The 20,798-nt window shown below is 40.9% G+C and overlaps 1 protein-coding gene across 2 annotated transcripts in view; it reads left to right on the top strand.

The window, feature by feature from the left end:
- The window catches only part of SRPX (sushi repeat containing protein X-linked), a 44,621-nt gene that overhangs the window by 20,783 nt on the left and 3,040 nt on the right, over positions 1-20,798 (top strand). Inside the window, exons 2-8 of one of the 2 annotated variants that reach the window (XM_085210003.1) lie at positions 6,007-6,066; positions 12,035-12,226; positions 12,817-12,993; positions 17,777-17,903; positions 18,383-18,504; positions 19,139-19,318; positions 19,769-19,902. In XM_085210003.1, the coding sequence (XP_085066129.1) occupies positions 6,007-6,066; positions 12,035-12,226; positions 12,817-12,993; positions 17,777-17,903; positions 18,383-18,504; positions 19,139-19,318; positions 19,769-19,902 (992 nt within the window). The remainder of the gene's footprint in view (positions 1-6,006; positions 6,067-12,034; positions 12,227-12,816; positions 12,994-17,776; positions 17,904-18,382; positions 18,505-19,138; positions 19,319-19,768; positions 19,903-20,798) is intronic. The other variant, XM_085210013.1, reaches the window with a different exon arrangement.

A 20,798-nucleotide genomic window follows, 5' to 3' on the forward strand; every position in this document is an offset into this window, starting at 1 on the left:
TCCTCTGAGGAAAGAGGATCTTGAAGACTGCTTAAAAGGAGCAGTCTTAATAAAACTGCATTTCTGTATCAACCCACCTGTAGGAAGGTTCAGTGCTAGTCAGTATCTATTGAATCAGCTGGCACTTCTGCTGCTATGTATTGTGCTTTGATGCCTGTATCAAAATAAAGTTTACATTTATTGTGGGGGATTTTTTATGCCTTACAGACCAGATGCTACAACACACTTGATTGTGAGTTGGCTTTTAAACAAATACTGAAATGCCTCTGAAGCTGATAACATTTACATATGAGCTTTGCAGAACTGGGATGTTACATTCAGCCAGTAAAGGATGAGATTAAGAACCCAGCTTTCCATCTTTACTACCATCATAAAATGAGTGCAAGTGTTGTTACATGCAAAGTGAAGTTCTCTTAAGTGAAGGTTATGAATGATTTCCCAATCACTGTCCTGTTTTGAAGAAGAATAGAGAACATGTGGAATGAGCCTTTTCTTTCCTCCCAGTAACGTGTTGCTCGTGTCTGCACACCAGACAAGAGGCTATCTAGGCTCATTTATCTAGCTCTGTTTCTCTGTGTGCAATGTAACTGCATTACAACTGACGCTGGAAATTGGCCTTAGCACTGTATTTTTAGGGTTGGTTTTTTTGTTTGTTTTACATTTCCCAGCAGAGTTCCAAAATTTGAAAGGCACTGATCTTTTCTGAACTACGTGTTTAAGTGAAGTGGTGCTATGTTTAAGACTTCAAGGTTGAGTATAACATAAAGCTACAACTGGCACGTTGACTTTAGCTGCTGGTTTTTATGTGAATTTTAGGTAATCTTTGTAAACCTTAAACAAAAGATTGTGATAAAGTGGGGAGGGGGGGGAAAGCTTTAGAGACTCCATGGTGGAAAGTGGCAAAATAGTATTTCTTGAAAACATCTGAGCTGTTACCAATGGGAAGGACTGTAAGTTTCAACTTGCCTAATACTGAACAAGGGAGGAGTATATACCTCTGTTCTGAATAAAGCCCTTATTGCAGTGCGTGGTAGTCTCTTGTACTTCAGTGACTGAGCTTGTATATCTCAGGGAAGTAAACATTAAAAAAAGCTTGTGTTTGTTTCATGAAGAAGACTGTTGCAGTCTGTAGCATATTTTCAATTAATCAAAGTTGAAAGTTTAGAAATTTGCTTATTAGTCATGGGAAAAACAACTTTGCCTGGCTAATCTGCCTCTTACAGCCCACATTCCTTCCTTTCGTCAATTATACAGGATTTATAACACAATAGGACATTAAATGCTGTTCCTGTGCACACCTGTATGCAGTATCTGCCTCATGGGTGAACATTCTTGTGTGCATCCCTAAGTCTGCCCACATGGAGCCACTCGTGTAATCAGTGACATCAGACAGTGGGGGCACAAGGCCTCGTTCCCTTTGCCCATGCAGATAATCCCAGTGACCTTGGCATATACTTGTGCTGAATAGCTCAACTAATAGTTATATAGAGATGTAGGCCTTAATGTTCTTGTTACTGTTTGTTGGTACTTTGTTTTTCTGTTTAACTTTTCAAAAGAAACCGAAATTGTGCTGATTTCTCTTTTTGTGCATTTTTATTATTCTAAGTCTTTGCATTGCTTATGAGGCTTTGAATAACCTGGTCTAGCAGAATGTGTCCCAACCTGTGGCAGGGAGTTTGGAGTTAGTGATCTTTAAAGTCCTTTCTAAGCTAAGCCATTCTGTGGGAGTGCTTGTTGGAACTAGAATCATAGAATAGTTTGGGTTGGAAGAGACCTTTAAGATCATCTAGTTCTGACCCCCTGCTATAGACCTGGACACCTCCCTGTAGACCAGGTTGCTCAAAGCCCCATCCAGCCTGGCCTTCAGTTAAATGATCCAAAACGAAAATGCCTATCTTTAGGTTGGAGAAGGTGCCACGTTTTTGTTTGTTTGTTGTAGAAACAAGACGGCTAAGCAATTCTTGATAGCTTTTCCAATTCTGGCAAGTGTTGTGGTAGACAGAATGAGAAATTTGTTTTCCTACTACAGGTTATTACTGTACAGTAACCAAAAGGTGTTTTTGTGGAAGTTACCTGCCCATTAGAACGATATGCCTGCCATAGGCTGAAATGGTGTGCCTAAAAAATCTGGTGGAATTTGGGATCTTGTTTCCTGGAACAGTTCTTTCTATCTGCTAAGAGATTGCACAAAGAAGTAATATATTAAGACAAATGAATTCTTGAGCAAAACTGGGAGGGACAGCAGAAGTTCTCTTAAAACTCCCTCTGCTGTCTGATAGCATGTCTTCCTTCTTTGGCTAAGCAAACCCTGCAAATTGATCGTCGCTCTTGACTGTCAGACTGTGTAGTCTTATCTCAAAGCTTTTGCTGATTTATCAATAGGGAAAGAGAAGGGTGATCAGCTCCAAGGAATACAGTATTTTGCTCAGTGCATGTTTGGCTCATCTGTTTAATTAATACACCTTGTATTGTTTGCAAATATGGACCTGACATTGGAATCTGTGCTAATTCATGAATGCAGCTACATGCTCCGCTTCTCTCCCTTTCTTTTTCAGAGGACCAAAACCAGAAGAGCAAATATTGGTGTGTGTGGAAATAGTCATCATGAGAAAGCTGCCTTCACTGAGTGTAGGCTGTGGTACTGTAAGAGCAGAGTACCTCATCATATGTTTGACATTAAACATCAATGTCTGCATACAGTTTTGAGTGGATTTAGGGTCAAATAAGTGGCCTAATTAAGCCCGGGAAGACCACTTAAGGAGAAATGTAACTGTTTTGTTGGACAGGAATTGGTGAAGTCTCTAAGGCAGACATCAGCACTTCTGGAGGAAATGCAGCAGGCACAAAACACAGACAAAATTTATCTCGAAACTTTCAGATTGAAGCTCAGTACAAATGAGCAACTACTGCATGGTGAGCATCTCATTAGTTTGCCAGGTTGAACACTAAATGTAAATGTTTGGAGAAGGATCAAATTTCTTTTAATGAGTTCTACTTATGCAGGGATTTTTATTTCCATCAGCATGCTTAAACACTGTTACCACTCCTCCTGCCCTGTTTTGCAGCTGTATCCATGGATTTTTTTAATTCAGCACAGACTACTGGGTGGTCAGTGATGGACAGTACTGGGGATTTTCTATTAGCTTGCCTGCAGTTGCATTAAAACACCCTAATAAAATGTAAGAAAAGAGAATGCTTCCTTGTGTGACCTCTGGTTGCAAACATCTAGTGATTATTCTGTGAATGAAGAAATCTCTCTTCCTTTTTCTAAAAGGATCATCAACTTCCATAGATTAATTTCATAGCAGATACATGTTAAAATGTTATTTTGTGAGGTTTTTCTTGTAGTCTGACAGAACAAAATCCACATCCAATTTCTGTAGGATTCTGCTATTACATGTCCCATGATGCAGGGTAGCAAGTAGCTTGTTGCTTGTTTTCCTTGGGAAGACCCAGTTTTTATACTGTGATCATTTTGGCACTCGGAACGCAGAACAATACTTTGTCCTTTCTTGATTTGGTGGTCGATTTCGAATGTGTGTAAGCTCATACAATGTATGTAAGGCTAAATAAGAGCTAAAATAGCAATCAGTGTCACTCTTGTGGTAGTAGCAATGAGGAATTAGGCTCCAGGTCAGGGCTGATGGCTGCCAAGGCAGGGGCTGCCTGCTGATGTGAGCCAGCTTTGCTAGTGGGCTGCTGCGTTTGCACATCTAGCCAGGTAAGGACGCCTCTGTCAAACAACTTGGGTGGGGGACAGGCAGCATGAACATGGAGAAGACCATGTGAAGGTCCAGCACTACTGTTGTGTAAACGTATGGTGGTGTAGATGCATCTGCCTAGGGCCCTGTGCTTGGGGCTGGTTCTTCATGGCACAGCCCCAACTCTGCTGGGCGATGTGAGAAGACATCACAGGAAAAATGGGAGTGAGACCCACCAAATGGAAAGCAGGGAAAGCTCTTCAGCAGCTCCCATGAGCCAAGTCTGTTATGGTTATTAATAGTAATGAAACATTGCCTGTTAGTAGAGAAGCCCAACTACTTTCTAGTAATAAAATGATCAGGAAGTGGAAGTTGTCAAATAATACCTTTCTGGGTGAGTTCATTTTATTTGTTTTCATCCACAGTGCATTGTGGCAAATCTTGAAGGACAGAGCCTTATTTTAGAGCAGTGCACATCTTTATAAGACCAATTTTTAGTGGAGGACTTTCAAAAATGTTTAATTATTTTTTTTGTCTATGGGAAGCTGAGATAAACCTAACTTGCACTGATTTTTAAATGCTTAAGTCCCTGCACAGCAAAACTTGGACAACTTTAAAGCACGTTACCTCACTGTTTTCATTTTTAACTCTCAAGCTAAGTAATTAGCTAAGAGTATCCCAATTTCTGACAGAATAATTGATGCTTAGAGGGGTTTTCATTTTACATATCAAGGTTTTCATGAAGCCCTTGGGGATCCCAGTGTGGTTTTTTTATATCGTGTGCTCCGATTTCAAATGCAATGAAGTTTATGTTGAGAAGTTTTTAAGATGACATCAAAAATTCAACAGCAGCAACAAAAAGAAGGAATCCAGAGAGACAGTTCTCAAGTGGTAAGAAGTCTGCTATATAAAACTTCAGATTTCATGGGAGAACTAGAAATTAGCTTCATAAGAACTGAACTCAAAGCCTTTGAAAATTGGTGGAAGAGTGCCCAGTGGTAACAATAAGCTTTGAATCAGAAGAAATGTATTTTTTGCTGATTTTATTGAATGTATGACTTTATTCTTTCCCATGCGGGATTCTAAAAGGTTCACATAACTGCAGTATTGGTGTAAGGCTTAGGTCTGAAGTGGGGTGCACTTGTCCCTCTCTTCCCTGCAGCTCCCAGGAGATGCTGCTGAACACCACAAACTGGTCCTGAGTGCTGGGTGCTCGTGCCTGATGTTCCTGTGCCTGTAGTAAGGCAAGATGAGTCATGGGCAACACAGAGTCTCTTCTTCAGGTGTCCCAAGCTCTCAAAAGCAGTGCCGCAGTTGGGGGAGGTGCCATTTTGCAGCAGGACCCAATGCATGCAAGTTTCTTCCATGGAACAGCTGCAGATACTAGGCTGAGTTTCTCTCTGGGGTTTTGAATAAAATGGCAGACAAGTAGATCAGGGCACCTGCGTTTGCCATGGATTTCGGCTCATTGGCTTAGCCTACCAGTTGCTTTGTGCTGTCGTATGAGGAGGAGAGAGATTGCCTCTGCCTTGGCTGGTGGGGTGGAGGAAAGGTGCTGCCTTTCTGCTGGTGACTTAAGCTGGGAATTTTGAGCCAATGGCACAGATGGAAACATGTATAGAGAGAAGGAAGCTGAAAAAAGTTGTGATGCGGGAAGGATGCATTGGTTGTACAAAAAATACTGAAGTAACAAAGTATGTTTTCCAGAGGTTGGTAGGGTAGGAAGTAAAGTTTCAGTGGTTTCTGAGCAGTCTGGATGTCTTGGAGTCTTTCGGCAGAAGACTGCTTGATACCAAACTGTGTTCTTGGTATGAGTGTAACTTGTGTGCTCTGATTTTGGTATGAAAATCACAGAGATTTTGGGGCTTGTTCTCGACTTACACACTTTTTACTTCTGCTGATGGGCCTTATGGCTTTTAACAGCCATTTACACTATTGGAACCACTTTATAGTGAATTCTTTGGAGTGTCCCTTCACTTGTTCCTCTGCTGCTCAATAGATCATGGAAGCTGAGCTTTCCATAGCAGAGGAGCTGTGACTGAAATTGTGCATCGAGACATTGCACAACATTGCTCTAGGAGCAGTGAGAAAGATTTTTATTTCACTTGATTATTAAATCAATTTACCCCTTCCAAATTCACAATAAATTGGTTCTGCTATGAATCTGAGCTTGAGAGAAGCCCATACTGATGCCATTGCATAGATCATTGCATTCTAATCATGCATGTCTTTTGGCAAAGCTTTCTTTTATTAATTTATATTTCCTTTCTTGCTGCAGTTTTTTCTCCTTATTTTTCTATTGTAGGATCTGGAATTTCACCCCTTGAAGATGACGAAGATGCATATGCACGCAGTAGATATAAAGGTGAATGTTTTGCTTATATGCCAATAAGGATCAGCTGGTTGCTGAGCGAAAGCTTTCTCCTTTTTTTTTTTTTTTTTCATAGATTGTGAAATCTTGCAGATCCAGCTCCATGTTGTTACTGCTTTTTTTTCCCCTCCATGGATTTGAGATCAAGGTTTACTTTTTACCTTTTTTTTTTTTTTAATGATGGAAGTTAAACAAATCTCAGTCACCACACTCTTATGCACCTGAGTAAGTAACTCTTGCATTGCCTTGGCTCTTGGAAGATCAAGTTTGCAAGATCATGAAAATCTATGAGGAGCTTCTCTTCTTTGTTCTTCATACATTATAACAAAACCATCAATGATAAGCTGACTCAAAGCTTGGGACCATTGATGGTAATGTGTAGAAGTACATGCAAGAGAACTTGATTTTCATGACTTTTTTTCATAAAATTGATCTCATTTTAAGCTAACTTGCTGTCTGAAATGCTAAGTGTGTTTAATGAAACAACATTTCCATGCTAAAACAATTAACATAGCTGGAGGAAAGAGCTGATGGGCATGCATGTTTATAAAGCAAATTCAGGTTTTCTTCCACATTGTAGAAGATTTTGCTGTTCAGCAAGGCTGAGAAGCTTTTTGCCAGTACTAGTAAATCTTCCATTTACTACGTCAGTTTCTTAAAGTCTGTCTCAATAGCCCCCCTCCCCTGCCCAAATTCCTCAAAAGCCCAAACAATAATGGAACATGGCATTTTTTGTCACTTTAAATGGTAGCTGCTGCTTTTTTTGTAAACTGATGGGTGAACATGTTAGAGTTGTGTACTTGTTTTGATTACTTGAAAACAGAGGACTTGGTTTCATGTTATTGATACCTTGCAGAGAAATAGTGGGCCTTAGTAAGAGGTAAGTCATAAATTAACACAGACACCTATGAACAGTAATGATACTATGATTATATTGCTATTTTCATAAAGTTCTCATGTTCCTCCATAAAATTTTGCTTTTAAACACATGCAGAAATGTTTCTCCAAAGCTTTCTTTGTGTAAACTCATTCTTCTTTGCCTTTTAACATGTAACCCTCTGTGGACCCTTAGAAAAAAAATCTCAAAGATCACAAAGATAAATGAATGCCAATTAATGCCAGGGCAGGCAAGTAGTTAAAATGTGGATTCTGAATAAATTCCTTTTTTATGGTGATCCAACATGGATTATATTAATGTCAGCCAAAATGTCACGAGGGTAAGTGAAACATAATGACTCATTCACACAGACACTAAAAACTACCCTGAGCTTGGAAACTCCACTGCCACATGTTGAGGATCAAACAATGTGAATCTAAGAGTATAAAGCATGGAGCAGAAAAGGCTCACTCTTCATTAGCATATTTATTTAAGTTGGTAGTGGGGAGGAAGGGGGTGGAGAAGGACAAAGCGGGGAAAAGCAGGCTAAGGAGCCATGTTCTGAGCTGCTCTTTGTATGTGCAGTTCAGCATTTTCATTATGGCCTATCACTTGGTTAGTAAAACTTCCCAGTAACAAGTAGCTAAATTTGCTTAGCTTATGTTAACATATGCAAGCAGCGCTGTGTTTTTTCTTTGCCCTCTGCACACTAAGCAGTGTGAGCAAGCACACAGATTCACCCTTATTTTCATATGCAAACAAAACGTTGCTGTTTATGGGGAGGAACTGACCTCCTACCAAACCTCTTTGTCTTCATCTGGATGTTTTTCAGCTTGCTCAGCTTTCCAGAGAGAGACATTGCTGAGACTGTCTGTGTCCGCAGTGTTTTTACAGTTTTTTCCTCCTTCCCTAACGAACCTTCCACTCTGCTGGTTGGAGTACCCTCCAGTGCACCAGGGCATTTTGCATGCAGATTATGAAGGAAAACAGACTGGTGTTTAAACAGCACTGAGAGGCTGAGGGAAATGATGCTCTAGAAAATGCTTTCATTCCTGCCACTTGGCAGGGCTGCCTTGGATCATATTTTACGAGGAAAACCTTGAATACAGCAGTTCCTGTGTTCATCACTGCCCTAATGCCAACTGCTCTGAGATCCTCCTTCTTTACATTTTTTTCTCAAATCCTATAATGATGAAACCGTAGCCCCAGCTGTAGAGGTAACATTGTGGTTTCAGCCATTTCTGCTTGCTGCCTTTTTTTGGTGGCTTCAAACACAATTGAGTCTTTGAAGTATTTTACTACTAAGCAATAATGCAGGGTATTTTATTCACAGAATCATAGAAGGCTTTGGGTTCAAAGGGACCTTTAAGATCATCTAGTTCCAACCCCCCTGCAATAGGCAGGGACAAGCTGCCACTCGAACAGATTGCTCAAAGCCCCATCCAGCCTGGCCTTGAACACATGCAGGTCTGGGGCATCCACAACCTCACTGGGCAACCTGTTCCAGTCTCTTATCATCCTCATAGTAAAGAATATCTTCTTAATATCTAGTATCTAATGTCTATTCTCTTCCAGTCTGAAGCCATTTCCACTCATCCTGTAGCTGCCTGCCCTTCTTAAATGTCCCTGCCCAGCTTTCCTGTAGGCCCCCTTCAGGTACTGGCAGGCCACTATGAGGTCTCCTTGGAGTCTTCTCTTCTCCAGGCTGTACAGCCCCAACTCTCCCAGCCTGTCCTCATAGGGGAGATGCTCCAGCCCTCTGATCATCTTCATGGCCCTCCTCTGGACCTGTTCCAACAATCCCATGTCCTTCTTGCATTGGGAGCCCCAGAATGCTGAACCTGGATGCAGTACTCCAGGTGGGGTCTCATGAGAACAGAGTAGAGGAACAGACCCACCTCCCTTGACCTGCTGGTCATGCTTCTCTTGATGCAATCCAGGACACAGTTGGCCTTCTGTGCAGCAGATGCACAATGCCAGCTCATGTTGAGTCTTTCATCAACCAGTACCCCCAGTTTTTTCTCCTTAGGGCTACTCTCAAGCCATTCTCCACCCAATCTGTATCTGGGCTTGGATCTTATTGCTAAGGAGCTGTGCAAGCTGTCTACTGAGTATAAAAACTCTGCATCAGAACTAGTACCTAAACACTCTAATTTCATTTGCTTGCACAGAGCCCCAGTGAAACTCCTGAAGAGATGCCTTCTTCTATTTCCAGAGTCTTCAGAAACAGGGCTGGTCTTGTCTCAAGAGAGAGATGCATGACTTTTCCAGGCCCTATCCAACCCTAATATTCCTTAAATACTACATGTAGCTGCTTAGCCTTTGAAAAACAGTATGTGCTTTCATTTAAAAATAAACAGGCTTTGATGTAAAACTTTGTTGTATCGTTTGATGTGCGTTCAGGCACAAAAGCTTTTCAAGTTCACTGGGTTTGATTCAGCGATATCAGTTGTTCCAAACCCAGAGTCTTGTCCCCTTCTCCTGCCTCACTGACTTTCTTCTAATAGCTTTTAGTTCTGGAGTAGGAATAATAATATTTTAGATCAAAGAGATGTTCCCTCTAAGCTCTTCAAGCTATCTGCATCCAAAAGCAGGTCTGTTTTTGTTTTTATTTCTAACAGTACTATTTGTTCTGATAAAAGATGTGCTACCTCTCCCTAGGAGCCTTGCTTTTTTTCTGTAGACCACCGTAACTGCCACAAAACTGCATCGAGATTTTTTGTTGGTGTTGTTTTTCAGTTTTCATTTTGTGCAGTAAATTGCATTTGTTAGCTGCTAGCCATTCTTTTTTCTTTTTTTTTTCCTAAATATACAGGCAGCTGTCTACTTACAGCCACAGTGTTTCTAAGAAAAGCTCGGGCTGTTTGGAATACCCAAAGCAGCTGCTTTGCTTTTCTGGTTGGCCACCTGATTGCATTGCATCTTAATGCCCTTTATGAAGGAAATCAGTCGTGCTCATTTGTACTCGATATCAGTAGGACCTCTTAAATATCATGATTTGCCCCAAATTGCCTTGCTGACTGGGATGAAAACAATCCTCAAGTTGTGTCCCTTCAACGCTGTTGGACAGGGCAATAGTCTGATAATGAGTCTGTGATGCCCATCCTCAAAGTGCTCTTTCTGTTTCTTCAGGGCTGACACAGCAAAATGTAGGTGGAAAATGCAGTTTCCGTTGGGAAAGTATAAATAAGGCCAGGAGACATTCTACACTGAATACAAACTATTACAGGCTGTATTGGTTTTTGTATTTGAAGCTGATCCCAGTTGTGTAGAACATGTATCTAACCACTATGTGAGTGAAGAGCTAGAAGTGAACATCTGCCAAAGTGCTCTTTTTTTTTTTCCAGAAGTTATTTTTAAGTGTCTGCTGTGAACTGGTGAGGATGAAGGCTAAAACTCTTTCTCTAGATCTTGTTGTTGTTGTTGTTGTTGTTGTTGTTGTATCTCTTGTAGTCTTCTGTAAGTCCTTGCATGTCTCATCTGCCACTGCACGTCACACAGGACTTCAGGAGCTGTCAGCTCTTTTGCCTTACAGTCCCTCCATCCCTCTGGGTCTGTCCTTTTCAAGCCTTGGAGCTGAGAAGCAGCAGACTTAGTCACTGCTTGGGTCAGAAACTGTGACTGAAAAGCTGCCCAGAGCACAAAACCCAGTGCTCTCTTCATCTGTGCTGCTGTCAAAGCTCAACAAAGGTTCCAAATCTTTGCCTGTGAAGGGAAAGTCTTTATTTGATACTGCACCCATCAGTATCCCAGTATGGGGATAAATCCTCCACACCATGTGACTACTTTGAAGTTCTGATCGATTACTAAAAATACGGTTTCATCTGCATTTGTGTTTCCCTTTTCCCACAACTCTGGCAGAAGCATTAGCCACCAAGTCCCAGCACAACTCCATCTTTCCTCTCATTTGGCAGATGCATCCATGCAGCTGTCCTGCCTCCAGGAGCAGCGAGAAGGCAATTCATGTACTCAGAGCCATGTTTCCTTGCTTTAGGGAAAAGGTGGTCTTTCCCCCATCTTTGAGGTGAAGAGCATTCCTTTTTTTATGCACGTGTGCTATGTGTATGATCATAAACAAGCACTGACACTCTCTGAAGAATTTGACAGGAAGAGGTACAGCTTTTAGTCTTGCCCAATACATGCGTTGTGCTGGAATGCACACTTTGCAGTTGGATGCTGAAAATTTCTACCAAAAAGAGCAGAGTACGTTTAGATCTTTCTTGAGAGCTCTTCAGTTAATCTGCTGGATTGGACACTTGCCTTCTGGTTTGATCATGGTAGTGATTGTGCCCAGTTTTGCTGGTAGAAGTCTATTTTATGTTAGTGATCCAGTGAGTATGTAAATGTTTCTGTGTGGCTCCAGAGAAACACTGAGGGCTGTAAAGGTGTAGCATGCTTTTCACTCCAGCTTTAACCCTGAGTGCTAACTTGGAAATTAATATTGCAAAACCAGAGCCATACTTAAACCCCGAATGGTTGATCTGGTGTGAGAAGTGTGTATACATGCACGCTTGATTTCACTGATGATGCGATTTAGGAAGGTGACATCCTTTCTAAAGGTTGTGGAGGTTAACTGTAGCAGAGTTCATCCAAGGCAATGTTCTCTATCGCACAAATCACTGTTTCTGTGGGCAGCAGGAGAGCTACATGTTGCAAAGATTACAGCTACAGCCAGACCAAGTCAGTCACTGATGCAAACTTGTGTCACAATGTTAGATTTCTCAGTTTAAAAAGGAGAGAAAGATCTGTCTGTCATCAAGATGTCCACATGGTGGCACACTTATTCCATGGACAAAAAAAAACCAACAGCTCCTGCCCCAATCTATTGACTATGATCTTTAACGTTTGTAATAAAAAAGAGCCACCAGTCTTTGAAGCCCTGACCTGCAGATGTGTAAGTACTGAGTGCCCCTTGCTGTGCTGTTACGTCTCCACTTTTGAGGATTGGTGACTTTTTAAATGATACATTTTTCATCTGTTTCTTCTCTGTGACCTTGTATGAAGAAGATGCTTTTACATTCGCGTCTGACCTTTTACATTTTGTGAAGTACTACATACATATAATTTTGTTGTTCTCTGTGCTAGAAACACCATGGTGCTCTCCCATTAAGGTGAAACATGGTTATGCAAACTGCAGGACACCTCAAGGGGAATATTACAAGAATGTCCTGGGGACAAGATGTGAGATTCGTTGTCAGAAAGGCTATGAACTGCATGGCCCTCAGCAGCTCATCTGTCAGTCAAGCAAACGCTGGTCTGGGAAAGTGCTGTGCAAACGTAAGTAGTGCAGATGCAGCAGACGCTGTACTCTGCTCATCTTTGTACTTGGTGCAGCTGAAACCTGTGAGCCCTAAGCACTAACAAGAAGAAACAGTCATCTCTGGTGGTTATTTTGTTTTAGTTGTGGGCAAAATAGACTGGTTTGTCTTGCAGTGGTACGTGCTGCAATAAGCATCACAAGTGAAGTGGAAAACAAAGAGGACAACATGTTACAAGTGTGAGATTTTTATTTGTGGGAAGAATTTTATGAAAAGAAGCTTAAAACTTCTTTAGAAAATTGTACATTGTGGATTTTGTAAGCTGATGCAATTTTTATCAGGTGCCTAAGTGAGCTCTTGCAGTAAAACATCTTGCAGTAATACATAAGACATGTACGTGCTATCTCTCTCTTATATAAATACTGCATTGGGCTAATGTGTGTGTAAAATTAAATTTGAAAGATGATAAATAAGTTAAAGAAGAAAAGTGCAAAAACCTCATGTGGGGATTTGCTTGGTAGCTGCGCCTTTATTTCTCTGCAACACCTCAGAGACATTATTCTAAGGGAGTATTAACAGATTTTCAGAACTCTCTCTTCTCTGTTTCAGAGAAGCGCTGCCCCACGCTTTCCATGCCAACCAATGGGGGCTTCAAGTGCTTGGATGGTGCCTACTTCGGCTCCAGGTGTGAGTACTACTGCTCACCAGGGTACCAGCTGAAAGGCGACCGCATAGTGACATGCATGGACAACAAAGCTTGGAGCGGCCGGCCAGCTTCATGTGTGGGTAAGTAGAATTACAGAATGGCTTGGGTTGGAAGGGACTCAACCCCTGCCGTTGGCAGGGCTGCCCCCCACCAGCTCAGGCTGCCCAGGTCCCATCCAACCTGGCCTTAAGCACCTCCAGGGATGGGGCACCACAGCTTCTCTGGGCAACTGTGCCAGTGCCTCAAAGTAGTATGCTCTGTCTGCATTATGATAGTTCCCTACACAGGTTGGACACTGACCCCTTTTTTCTGACGTCCCCTCTTGCTTTTGTCTCTTGGTATCACAGTCTTCTGGCTATACCCAGAGAATATGGATGGACTGTAGTCACCATGATAGTGACTACAGTGAGCTAGTCTTAGTTTCTGTGTAGTTCACATGAGTTTTACTAGCAATTTCCATTATTTAGTCACCAGTATCCTGGGAATCTCAGCTGGTACAATTGGTTTTATATCCATAAATCAGTCAGGACAGAAACAAATATCAGGAGTTAACTTTTCTTCCAACTGACAAGATTTGGCAGATAAGCAGTGAAGTCTCAGCTGCTGCTCTTTCTGGGAAGGTTCAGCAGCCGCCCACAAAGAAAAGCTCTGTTTAGCTATCTGACTTGGCTACCAGTAATCTGAGCTTGTGGGTGGCAGGATATTTGTGCTCGGTGTTTTTTTGTGTATGGTGTCTTGGTTTTCCTCAAAATTCCTGTTGCTTACTCTAGGTTAGTAAATAGGCTTGGAGTCTCTCCACTGTGGCTTTATATTTGGAGACTTTTTTTTTTCAGTTTTCCTGTTACTTGTTGTACAAATGTATGAATAATCCTGCTGCTTAGGTCCAGCCTGTTTGTGGTGTCGTTTTTGTTTACAAAAATGAGCCATGTCCTTCTTTGTGGTGTGAGCGGAGGAAGAAAAATCCTTTTAAGTTTGGGAATCATTAAATGCTTTCTGTATTTCCTGGCTCTTTCAGAGCCTCATCTGTTTTTGGCATCAGCATGCTTATTGCTGAAGATGCTGACTGGCGTTGTAGAAAATTTTTGCCTAAGTTTACCTTAGGCAAAAATAAGAGAAGCTTAGGGTTGCACATCCACTTCTTTTTTTATTCCAAAAATGCAGGTTGGTTATTGTGTAGCATATGATTGCAAATCCAAAGTAACCAAGTAACAGCATTATTTAAGTTTTGGTAATACCACATGGCATGGAGAAGACCCTTTTAAACCTTGTGTGCACACTGTTTTTGCATTCACATAGTGAGTTAAGCAATTAGCAAGCTGTTTAACAAAATTATCTTTTAACTTCTTGGCAGGTAAGATAGGAATTGTTTGTGACCAGACGTGACCTTAATAGCATAATGGAGTCCGATTAACACGTGTACCTTAGCGTGGTTCAGTAGTACAGAAAAGCTGTTAGTGAACTGGGCCAGAAGAGAACCAGCTGAACAGATGCTCTTCCTGATCTGAGAGGACCTTGTGAATCCTTTCAAACTCACGATACTCTACAGTTCTGTGATTCAGAAGGGATGTTACCATCCCATGCCTGTGATTACGTTCATATTACTGGGTGGCAAAAAGGTCTGGGGACACTGTAGGTATTGGCATTAAGTGTGGCAGAATTACCACAGAGCTGGATTAGGGTTGAAAACACAGGAGGCTTTCCCCTAAGCTTTAATACTGTAATTGCACTGCTAAGCGATTTTGCACAAAAATACTTGGAGTTCACAGCAATACAGAAGGTCAGTGTAAGATCAAACAAGTATCGTTGCCTGTAGTACCTTTTTCATTAAAAGGAGGAAAAAGAGACTGTTTTTCTTCAAGAAAATTAGGTGTGTTTTAGCAGTTGCTTATGGGAGCCCTTATAGACAGTGGATATCAACTTCTAACAAAGCAGCTCGTCCCTTCTCCCTTCTATAAGAGGAATGACATTCTTCATGATGCTGAACTGAAGGAAAAAGCCCAAAGTATAGCTGGTTCAGCTATCAGATAGCTAAAAATGCCACTGAATAATTTTTCCATTACGTCTTTAATTCACTGTAACATAGTCTGAAATAGGGATTTTCCTCTCGAAGAGTGAAAAATGTCACTTTTTTTTTTTTTTTTTTTTTCCTTCAACGAAGGCTTCATTTCCTACTTCTTTTGTACCAGAGGTTGTGGTAAATGGCTGTCACCATGCTAAGTCATTCCTTTCACATCCTAGGAAGATTATACTGATAGGTGGTTAACTAACAGCTTTCAACTACTGATGTCTGAAACAAGCTTTGCACTCTGAGTCATTAATTATACAGGCAGTGATAATGGAAGTTTTGAAATACAGAGCAGTGCCTTGTGGAAGGCAGAACAGTGTTTTTCATTTACCCTTTCATGATTTCCAGTCTTTTCCCCTCTTTATGTTTCTGACACACAATAATGTTTTTGAGGTAGCTTCCAGCCATCAAGCACTAATAAGAGGGTTTGTATGCAACAGCAGACTCCTGAATGAACACTGGCCATTCAATACCATCCTTTTTCTTTCTGTCCTGCTAAGTCCCTGCTCACAAGCAAATAGCAGACTATGAGAAATGCAGTCAACAAGATCTTTTCATTTCGTTGTTGATATTGCTAATACGGCCATTCGTACGTAGAGAATAAATGTAAAAGCTGTTTGAAAACTTAACATTTTTCTCAACGAAGTTCAAAAGGCAGCTTCAAAATTGAATACTCCTCTGCTAACTGACCACTTAAGCTGTCAGAGTTCAAGAAAGGTCTGGGCAACTCTGATTTTTGGGTGGTCCTGTGTGGAACCAGGAGTTGGTGCTAATGGATCTCTTCCAACATTGGATATTCTATGATTTCTGCAACACCTCTTCCGAGCATAGGGCAGCAAACCAGTCGTTGCTGGGAAGCTGAGAAAAGCAACAATTGACAAGAATATAGGAGGAGAAGTGGCTGAATGGCTCCAATTTTTTTGTGTGGAAATTCAGTTTCCCTGGCTAGGATGTAAACCTTTCTGGCAGGACTCATCCATTAAATTCACTGCCCTGCCACACAGCTTAAATAAATCAGTTTGAAGTGCCATTGTTCTTTCAGTAGTGACACAGAAGAACCATATGAGGTCAGAGTGCCCCGCAAAGCATCCTGCCTCCAACACTGCCCAGGATATTTGCTTCAAGAGAGACTGTGACAATTCACAGCTTCCAGGGTCTCTTTTCCCCTCTGCTGAACCCTCCCCAGCAGTCAGCAGTCTTACAGCTTCCTCCAAAGGGTGCCTGGTGGTTTTGTTCCTGCAGTAACTGCGTTGTTTGTCTTTATGATGTGGAAGTCTGAGCTGGTTTGTGCCAGCTGGTCTGCTCTGTGCTAAATAATGGAATGAGCTTTTGAATGAATTAAGTGCTTAAAGCATTGGGTCTTAAATGCCATTCTGACTTTTGTACCATCACTACTTGTATTTAATTTATACTGTCAATACCATGGTGCTGAGCTGTAGCCACAGCAAAGTTATCAGGCACAAAAGTGGACTTGGTAACATCTGGTTAGTTTTCACCTTTATTTGGCAGTGGATTACTGAGAGCAGTATAGTTTTGTAGAGGAGGTGTCTCACAAAGCATTCAGGGTTGAAGGAATACTCTTTTCTTACAAAAAAAAAAAAAGAAAAAAAGAAGAAAAATAAGCCAGCTTTGGATGTTGTCAAGTTCCTGGAATACTATTAAAGCTTGAAGGAAGTACAGCAACTCTACACTTGACCTCATTAAACTGATATACTAAAGCAACACACAGTGTTTTCTGTGAAGGTCTGTAGAGTTATTTTATGTATTTGTTGCTTTATAAAGACCCAAACCTTTCCTCATTTCTTTTAATTGAAAGATTTTGCTTTGTGTTTGTCATGCAAATGAGAAATCAAGGCCTGCCACCCTTTAAATTTGAGCAGCGTTTTAGAGATTGCCATCCACTTGCAAGTAAAGAGCAATCCTGTTTTGTTGCTTATTTTTAAGTGTGACTTCATGTATTTAGACTTCATTTCGGGCGTAGCTTAAGAGATGATAAAAAAACCCAAAGATTAAGTAATTAGAGGTGGATGTTTTAATAATTGTTACGATGTTTAGACTTGGTTTGCTGGTATAGTAATAATAGCAAAGAAAGGCAAGCAGTTACGTGTCACCTTTATCCAGCATCAGGATTCTTTATCATCACCACTGTTCTTGTACTCCTTAATAATAGTCACAGTGTTCTGGTAGCACATAATCAAGCTTTCAAAATGTACTTGATATGCTTTGTTATTCATTTATTACCAGTAAGGCATTATTATAAGAATTACTCAATAAAATGCAGGAGTAATTGTCAACAGAAATGACAATTTTATCAGTTTTGTGTTATTTCTCTTTAGTCACTGCTGCAGAAAAAATAACCAACAAGTTGATGGTAACATGCAAAGTTAACACACAGAAACAGATCTCTGTTCAGTGCTTAATGTATGTACTTAATCACAGTAGCCTCTGCATAGCTGCACAAGGAAAGGCAGAGCAGATGAACAGAAGGTCCAGGCTCTGTGGGTACAGTCTTAAGCAGCCTTCCTTACAGTTCAAGGCTAAATGAAGTTTTAATTCATCGCTATTCAAATAAATTTACATAAAACTAAGTTTTCACTAGGCTTTTTGGGGGGGAGGCTAGAGGGGTGGGGAGGGGAGTGATGGGGATGAGGGTCATTGTTGTCTATTGCTCTTGTTCCAAAAAGATGAGAAGCACAGGCTTCACTTGCATTGGTTGGGTCAGCTCTGGTGATTGTGAAGAAAAGGAGCAGCTCTAACAGATGCAAAGGTGCCCATTTCTCTGAGGTTTGTTTTAACAGATACAGAACCTCCCAGAATCCAGTGCCCAAGTGTGAAGGAGAAAACTGCGGAGCCCAACAAGTTGACAGCCAGAGTATTCTGGGATACCCCGGAGGGAAGGGACACCGCTGATGGCATTTTGACAGAGTAGGTAGAAATCCATAGATTTGTCTGTGGCAAATATCCCATACAGGCTTGTCAGATGAGTGACTACAGTCTTGGCTTTTGGGGATTACTCATGGAAGAAAAGAAATAGGATGAGCCATTTCAGTTTTTTCTTGTATAAAGAAATGGAAACCTAAGGTTTTTTGGGCATTACGTTATGCTCAGCTACACTATGAACTGTCTTATAAGAAGCAAGCAGGTCCTGACTTCTCTGCTCCCATTTTGTCAATGGAATGGGATCTTTCTTTTCATTAAAGAGTGGGGCTGGTGGCAGCATGTATGACTCACCTGGTCCCTGCTATGCAGCTTCTTCCTGTGCTTACTTTCATTATTCAGCCACGTAGAATGGCCAGACAAGCTCAGCATGCCCCAGACTTCACTCTTTAGGCTTTTACATTGTTGGAAGTAGGAAAATACCAGTAAATTTATGGATGCCTGTCCCGTTTTATCTCCTGTTTTAGTGTTATTTTGAAAGGCCTGCCACCAGGGTCACATTTTCCAGAAGGCGACCACAAAATCCAGTATACTGTGTATGACAGAGCTGAAAATAAGGGCACTTGCAAATTCCTTGTTAAAGTCAGAGGTAAGAATGATCTTTTACATTACAGATACAGTTACTAATGTGCACCTGGATTAGTAGGCAGTTTGAGAAATGTCCCTATCTCTGTAATTATCTGTGCCTATGCACACAAACATGTATTTAAAATTTATATTGACTATGCAACTGAGTGTACCATCTTGCTGGAGTCCCTGATGGTCAGACCCACAGCAGGGTGTGCACCTGGCATGCTGCAAGTCAAGGAGAGGCTCTAGTGATTCACCCTCCTCCATACTGTTGAAGATGTCAACTGCTGAATCAAGGCTGAAGGAGTTTTTCAGCTGTGCCTCCCATCTGTCAAGAAGAGTTGCCTTTTCACAAGTCCAGGTCTTGAAATCTGCAATTGAATCTGTAAATATGATGAGATCTCTTTGTGCTCTGTGGCCATTTGTTACCATTTACCACTGTGCCATACACACACCTCGATATCTGCATCCTTTTAGTTTACATATGATACTAAGAAGAGCTTTTATTTGGTCAGTCTTTTTACATACTTGACTTTAACAATAAAAAAAAATAAAATAAAAAAAAAAATACATCTTCCATATTGGTATTCTGTTAGCTGTGATTTGTGCCCTGCCTTTTTTTTCTTCCCCTCCATATCTTGTCTTTCTTAAAGTCAGGCGCTGTGTGAAGTTAAATGCTCCAGATAATGGCTACATCAAGTGTTCAGGTGATGGAAATAACTATGGTGCTATGTGTGAATTTTCCTGCATTGGAGGCTATGAGCTACAAGGCAGCCCAGCTAGAGTGTGCCAGTACAATTTAGGGTGGTCAGGAGTGGAGCCAACCTGTGCACGTAAGTGAGTATTTTGCTGCTGTACTGAAAGGGCTAAGGTGGTTCTCACAGAAGTAGGAATTGGAGAAGAGGGTTGGGATCAAACACAACTACAAACTTTATGTCCTTCAGATAAAAAAACATCTTAATGTTTCTTGCCAATTCACCCTTAGATCTGAAGCATGTGCCACCTTTGGCTGTTCTATTCCTGGGATAATGATGGTGCCTTACCACTGATAGTGTGTTTCAACCCAGCTCTTTATACAAAACTTCACATACTGCAGTCAAACCATTTTGTAAGCCAGATTACAGCTTCAGATAAAATAGTTGGCTTCAACGAGGCGACTATTTCACCCATTTCTTTATTATTCTCTTGTTCCTGTGCTTCTGGTATCTGACACTTGTTCATCCTTTTAGAAATAGATCTGTTTTTACTATTCTCTGTAACTTTTCTTTTAAATTTAATTCTAGCCATGAATATTAATGTGAATGTGAGGACTGCAGCTGCACTTCTGGATCAATTTTATGAGAAGCGGAGACTGCTAATTATTTCAACTCCTACTGCAGCCAACTTCTTCTACAGGATGCAGTTGGGAATGCTGCAGGTAAAATGCAGTCCAGGGTTGGTTGCAGAGGGTTGTAGCTATTTTTTTTTTTTCTTTAGACACATGATAGGATAAGCTCTGCTGTTGGTATAAACCAGCAAACTTCAGCTACTATGTTTTGAACAGTAGAGGATTCTGCAGAAGTGATAGTGGTTCTGGATTAATCCTTTTTATGTGTGCCTGAGCTCCCTGTTTTTCCAGTTCAACTCTATTCTGGACTGTCCTGCCTCTGACTGACTAGTTACTCAATCCAGGCAGTTCTGGCTCTCTTCCATCCTCTCAACATTAATATTAAACCCGTACTCTAATAATCGTTTCCTCATTCAGTTCCTAAAGGAGTTAAGAAGAAACATCCAGCACTTCAGTGGTTACAGTTCATGCAAACCAGGCTTACGGGGTCTGTAGCTGCAGTGTGAAGAAATGTGACCAGCTCTAGAAATAACTTGCGTACTGCAGACAGGACCAGAGGCTTAGCATAAATAAAAATCACCCCGAATGCTGGAGATATCACTGGTATTTTGTAATAAAAAAGAAAAAAATTCTGGCACTTGTTTTTCTTATAGAAGTATTTCTATAAATATTTCTACTTGGGTTCTTGCTAGATTAAGTACACCTCAGCTCAGAAATGTATGTGTGTCCTCAGGGAGAGCGGCCAGTTCTGTATTCTTTCACAGTGGCAAATGCTTTGTTTCTGTTCCCACAATTGGAAGAAAAGTCAGAATGAACAGTCATTTCGATATGAGTGTGATAATATTTCTAACTGCAGGCTTAAAGTAAGTTGTATTAAAAACAAAATGAAAGGCTTTTTTTTTTCCCCACAGAAGATTATCTGGGCAAGAAAATAAAATATTTTGATTGAAATGATGTAGTTTAAAATACTAATTTTATTGGCAATA

The sequence above is a fragment of the Meleagris gallopavo genome, chromosome 1 (genome assembly GCF_905368555.1).
Source record: "Meleagris gallopavo chromosome 1, MGAL_WU_HG_1.1, whole genome shotgun sequence".
Classification (NCBI taxonomy): domain Eukaryota; kingdom Metazoa; phylum Chordata; class Aves; order Galliformes; family Phasianidae; genus Meleagris; species Meleagris gallopavo.